The sequence below is a fragment of the Olea europaea genome, chromosome 2, assembly GCF_002742605.1.
Source record: "Olea europaea var. sylvestris chromosome 2, O_europaea_v1, whole genome shotgun sequence".
Classification (NCBI taxonomy): domain Eukaryota; kingdom Viridiplantae; phylum Streptophyta; class Magnoliopsida; order Lamiales; family Oleaceae; genus Olea; species Olea europaea.
In genome coordinates, this window is record NC_036238.1 from 16626488 (window position 1) to 16632394 (window position 5907).

Here is a 5907-nt window from a genome sequence, read left to right on the forward strand (position 1 = left end):
GGGGGTGTAGACCAATTCTTCATGCTAAATTTTTATTTCATCTCTCCCAATACCTACCTAGATGCAGTCAATGAGCAATCAAGAATAGATTGCAACTTCAGGTGCAGCTGGGATCCGTGTCTGCCTAAGGTCCGCGTCCAAATGGTTCAACTAATGTCATAATTTGCAGTACATGTGGCTGAAATATGGTCTGAATTACTTTGGAAGCTGGGGTGTGCTCGAGTCCGACAAAATTGGGATATTCTTGATGTGATTTTCAGCATGTACATTAGCTTCGTGTTGACTGTTTAAGTAGTAGTACTAATTTTCACTTTTGAGGGACAGAACAAAGTCCTGTTTCGACTTATTCAAACTGTATCAATTTTCTAATTCCTGTACCCATCCTATGTCCCGTTACCCTTTTAAATTGTGCTTTTATTTAAAGTGTTGGCATACTTCACAGAGGATATATGATTGCCATATGTTTATTGAACAGGGGATCATATTTTTATCACGTAGTATACTAAGTATTATATTTTAAAAGGTTGCTGGTACGGTCCATTTTTTCTCCATGCTGAGTTTGGGTAATAAGACTGCTTAAGCCATGCCTTCATATATTGAATAAGAATTATTCTACTTGGCCAGGGCCAAGTGACAGGCCCTGGTGACAGAAGCCGAGGTGTTTGCACCTCGGCCATTGATCTGAATAGCCAAAAAAAAAAAAAAAAAAAAAAAAAAGAAAAAAATGAATTTCAGATCTGGGGCTGAGGTGATGTCACCTCAACCCCTGTCCCCATCTCTGTCACTGTAGCGGGGCTGATTGAATAATGTAATTTCTATATTTTGGGGTTATCTCTTAGTTCTGTTGATTACCTTTGGTTGGAGGCATGGTAATGGATGTTGAAGCATGTTGGAGTTGCTCTGATGTATATTTGAATGTTTTTCTGCTGATTCAAGAGTCAGGAAAGTGAAGAAGACACGTGTTTATTAACTTTATTATTAACACGTTTTTATGTGTATTTTAAATCAAGTGGTTCAGCTTTTCTTGTTGGGATTGGTTTTGACCAATTCGTCTGACTGATGGTTAGATTGGAAAAAGAGGACACAAACAATTTACCCTTTTAGCAATTCATATATTCTATACACATGCGTGTACCTGCTCTGAAATATTAAATCATATATTCAGGAAGCATCATGCTGTTTCTTCAAAATCTACGGCAACCACTTCTAACACGCTGTTTATTTAAACAGCGATGATGTAATTGTGTGGTATATTCGCTTCAGATTAATCAATTTGAAGCATCAAATGACTTTCTCTGCAGAAACCTGAAATCCAGTGCTGAGGTATTCCATGAGTCGGTTCTGCAGTCGATTACAATAAAAAACCAGAAGATCAACAAAGAAAAAGGAACAGTTCTGCTGTGAAAAATGAAAGGTTTCGATGATTTTCCTCGTGATTTGATCATCGAAATACTCGCAAGACTTCCTGCTAAGGTTCTCTGCAAGTTCAGGTGCGTCTCAAAACGATGGTACAATTTATTAACTGACAAGGATTTGATCGTGCGTCACGCAGAATTGTCTAAGCGAAAACCTCTGTTATTGACCCGGAAATATATTTCGGATGCAAATGGGGAAATGAATGGAAGCAAAGTCACAGTTGAATTGACCTCTATGGACATGGAGGGAAATGTAACAGATGAATTCAGGGATGTACTTGATGGACATGTTCACACATTCATTTCTTGCTATCCATTCAGTATTATATGCTGCATGTACTCTATTTATGTTTGCAATCCTAGTATTCGTCAAGTTGTTCGTGTCCCCTATCCTTCTAATGCTCGTCTATATAACGTTGGATTTGGATACCTTCCCAAGTTGAGCGAGTACAAAATCGTGCATTTGTTGTACCATTCCTTCGTTGGAGATGGAAAAATTGGGTGTGAAATCTTTAGTTTTAAACATGGTGAGGGAGTTGACTCTGGCTCTTGGAGAACACTCGGCGATTATCCTTGTAGGGCCTGGATTGATGGTCACCCTCTTTGTGTGAATAAGACTATTTACTGGGGATTGGTATCTACTTCTTGGAATGACAAGTCTATTCTCTCGTTTGACTTGGATAACGAAGAATTTAGCATTATTTCCTATCCCGTGTGCAATTCTGAAAAGTACAGCAGCTTGGTGTATACAAAGATTATGGGGTGTTTATGTCTTGTGGGGTGTTCAGCACGAGCATCAACCTTGGATATATGGTTGCTGAAGGATGAGAAGAAGGAGATTTGGGTAATGGAACATAGTATTAGTCTCTTTCCCTCGAGTGTTAGGTTTTTGGGTCCTTGTGAGAATCAATGCGAAGAAATACTGATCCACGTGGAGCAAAGAGGGCTCATTTTTTACAATGTCAAGGATCAAACTTACAGAGGGATTGAAAAGTGCAGAGCCATGGAAAATTTCAATAAGCCATGTCTTTACTATGATAGTCTTATTCCTCTACGCTTCATGACACGTCGATTTGAATAGCACTGGATAGTATTAAAACATATAATAGAGCTAAGATTTTCTTTGTTATATTGTCAAATACGATATGTCAAACACACCCATGTCCAGAATTGTCGTAAGAGGGATCACCCAGTATATATATATATATATTTCTTTTGCATTTCACTGTAGGAGGAGGGTCCTTGGAATTTTGCTCTGCTAATGGTATAAATTGTAGTTTTTATTTTTATTTTTATATTTGGATTTGCTACTTGTACATAAAAAATATACATAATGGATTACATAATATGATGTTGAGGAAAAAATAGATGAAAACGTTGATTGTATTTTAAATTGGCTAATCTTAGAGAGCCATATGACACTGTGTAATCCATTATATAAATCTTGATATACATGTAGTAAGATACCATTTTTTTCACAAGCTTGTATTAGGTTTTTTATTTTCTTCTTCCTTTTTTTGGCAATTTTCCGACTTGTTCTTTTTTATCTTTTATGTTGTGTATGCAAAACACTTTGTATAATGAGACAGCAGAAAACTGTGATCATGATACAGTTATTGTATCGTTCAATAAAACTTGGGGTTTCATACAATTTTATGCTATGAATGAAGAGATTTTTGGACTTCATAAATACAAAATATGCACTGCATTTTACTTAAAACATGTATTTATGATTATTTGCAGCAAAAAAAATCAGCAGGCACACACGTCTCAAACCTCATGTCCATATACAAATTATATAGGTTAACAGAAAAGTAAATGAGTTTACAACTGCTGCTAGAAGGCTACTATCACTGAATTATAAGCTCAGATCAGAATAGATCCTCTATTACTGATTTTGCTTTCACTTCCCACCTCCTCAGATCTCGAAAAATGACATTTAAATACCACTCATCAGCTTCAATAATTGCAACTCAGACTTTGTCTTATCACTCTCAATTTCTCGTTTGTTTTCTGATCATTGGTTTGTGCCTGCACCTTCATTCTTTCTTTCTCAAAGTACTCTGTGTCCAAAGAACGCAGGAGCACAAGAAAGATAATCGAAGTCTGAGTTACTCTACATTAGTTAAGCATAAAAGGAATGTTTAATTTGCAGAACTGGATAGAACTCATGAGTAATAGACAAGATTTTAAGTTCTTATTCTTCCATAATACTCTTGAATCCTGTTTAATATTGTGTACCACACATGTCGAAAATGCATGTTGCCACACATTTCTGCGATGTCTAACATGGGGTGCACATTATTTTTAGTTGGTATTGTAGACGCTGTTCTTTGGGAACAATGGAGTCAATTTTGGTCATGTGAACTACTGATACGGTAGAGATAATCCATGGTAGAATAGTAACGAATTCATACTACAGTAAGGGAACAAACTATAGAATTTGAGCTTTAACATGATTTACCTGCTGTTTTCTTTTCCTCTCTAGTTTGGCCTGTTTCAAGTCAAAGGAATATAGGAATGTTCCAAACACCAAGTGCCAACAAGAAGAAGTCAAAGGAATATAGGAATGTTCCAAACACCAAGTGCCAACAAGAAGAAGTCAAAGGAATATAGGAATGTTCCAAACACCAAGTGCCAACAAGAAGAAGTCAAAGGAATATAGGAATGTTCCAAACACCAAGTGCCAACAAGAAGAAGTCAAAGGAATATAGGAATGTTCCAAACACCAAGTGCCAACAAGAAGAAGTGTGTTATTAGGTAATTAAAGACGAGCCAAGAACATTATCTGAGATTGACTGAATTTTATATCTGAAAGTATACATCGGTAAATATTTCTATAATTACCAGTCTGTTTTAGGTCTGCATTCTCTGCTTTCAACGGTTCTAGTTCTGCTTCGAGTTCGAGTGTAAGCCTGCCAAAACAACTTCAACATTGTAAATTAAGAGTTGTCAAAGATCAAATCATAAGCTTTATCTGGTTTATGAAATCATCAAAATCAAATCCAATATCCAGTAAAATTGTTTTAACTCTTGAAGCTGAACACTACAAGAAAATGGAATACCTGTTTCCTAGCTCTAGATCGTGCAGCAGACTCTCGATTCTTGATCATCCTTCGTTGTTGCCTCTCCACCACCATATCTTCCAGGCCACTGGTGATTCGCTTCCGCCCTCTTTTCACCCCATTGGCATCTAAACCATACTGATTACTATTCTCCACCTGGTTGTACACAATCTATCCGAGGACACTGTACTTACCAGGTGTTAACTGAATAAGCATTAAGATAGAAACAATCTTTTTGAAATATTTATGTTTATCTTTAATTTGTTAGACAGTTATACTAGTTTGTTTTACAACCTTGGGAAGTTAATTTCTGTTATTGTATAACTCTATAAATACAGATATTCTTCATTGAGTAAGGTATCAAAGAAACCCACTCAGATTCACTTTGTTTCTTTATTTTCTTTCATGGTATCAGAGTCCATTAAACTCCAACGAGCGATTCGATTCAATTATAAGTCTCAGTTAATAAGCAACGGATTGCAAAATTGGTCTGCTCAAACAAGCCATCATCTTGCGGAGGCATGTTAAAAGATAAAAATCCCACATCGGTTAAAAATCGAAATATTGACCAACTTAAAAAGATCTTGGGTTACTCCTCTTAACATGGGTGGCCTTATTAAGATGGACCCCAAATCTTAACATGGTATCTTAACAAGGTTGACCTCATTTAATCAATTTAAATGCATACTGCGACTCCGACTGGGGAGGAAATCCTAATGACTGAAGGAGTAGCAATGGTTACAAAATATTTTTAGGTAAAAATTTGGTTTCGTAGAGTGTTAAAAAGCAGAATGTTGTGTCACGTTCAAGTACAGAAGCTAAATATAGATCACTGGCTTTAGCAACTGCTGAACTCTATTGGACACGTATGCTATTTCAAGAATTGGGAATTACACTTCCTAAATGTCCAGTGATTTGGTGTGACAACATAGGTGCTATTGCTTTGGCCTCTAATCCTGTATTTCATACTTGGACCAAGTATATCGAAGTAGATTATCATTTTGTGAGAGAAAAAGTCGTGAACAAGGATGTTCAAGTATGTCATATTTCAACAACAGATCAAATTGCTGACATATTCACGAAGGGCCATACAGCATTACAGTTCAAGTTTTTAAGGCACAAACCGATGATCTGTTTGCTGCCCATCAGTATTATTAGTTTGCAGGGGGGGTGTTAACTGAATATGCATTAAGATAGAAACAATCTTTTTGAAATATTTATGTTTATCTTTAATTTGTTAGACAGTTATACTAGTTTGTTTTACAACCTTTGAAAGTTTATTTCTGTTAGAGTGTGTTTGATTGATATGGAAAATATCACCTAAAAAGAAAATATTTTCCTTTTTTTTAGGAAAATAAAAACCACCTTCCCCCAAGGAAAATATTTTTCTTAAAAACAAGGAAAATTAGACATATTTTCAAAAGTTG

The 5907-nt window shown here is 36.0% G+C and overlaps 1 protein-coding gene across 1 annotated transcript; it reads left to right on the plus strand.

Moving 5' to 3' along the window:
* Positions 1-714: 714 nt before the first annotated feature.
* LOC111412613 (putative F-box protein At3g52320) lies at positions 715-3093 on the plus strand. The gene is made up of 2 exons (XM_023043552.1): positions 715-2525; positions 2764-3093. The coding sequence occupies exon 1, from the start codon at positions 1408-1410 to the stop codon at positions 2494-2496; it is 1089 nt and encodes a 362-aa protein (XP_022899320.1). The 5' UTR covers positions 715-1407; the 3' UTR covers positions 2497-2525; positions 2764-3093.
* Positions 3094-5907: the final 2814 nt, after the last annotated feature.

Bases quoted from the DNA above. Each gene is read 5' to 3' on its own strand.
- LOC111412613 (XM_023043552.1), top strand. From the start codon at position 1,408: ATGAAAGGTTTCGATGATTTTCCTCGTGATTTGATCATCGAAATACTC.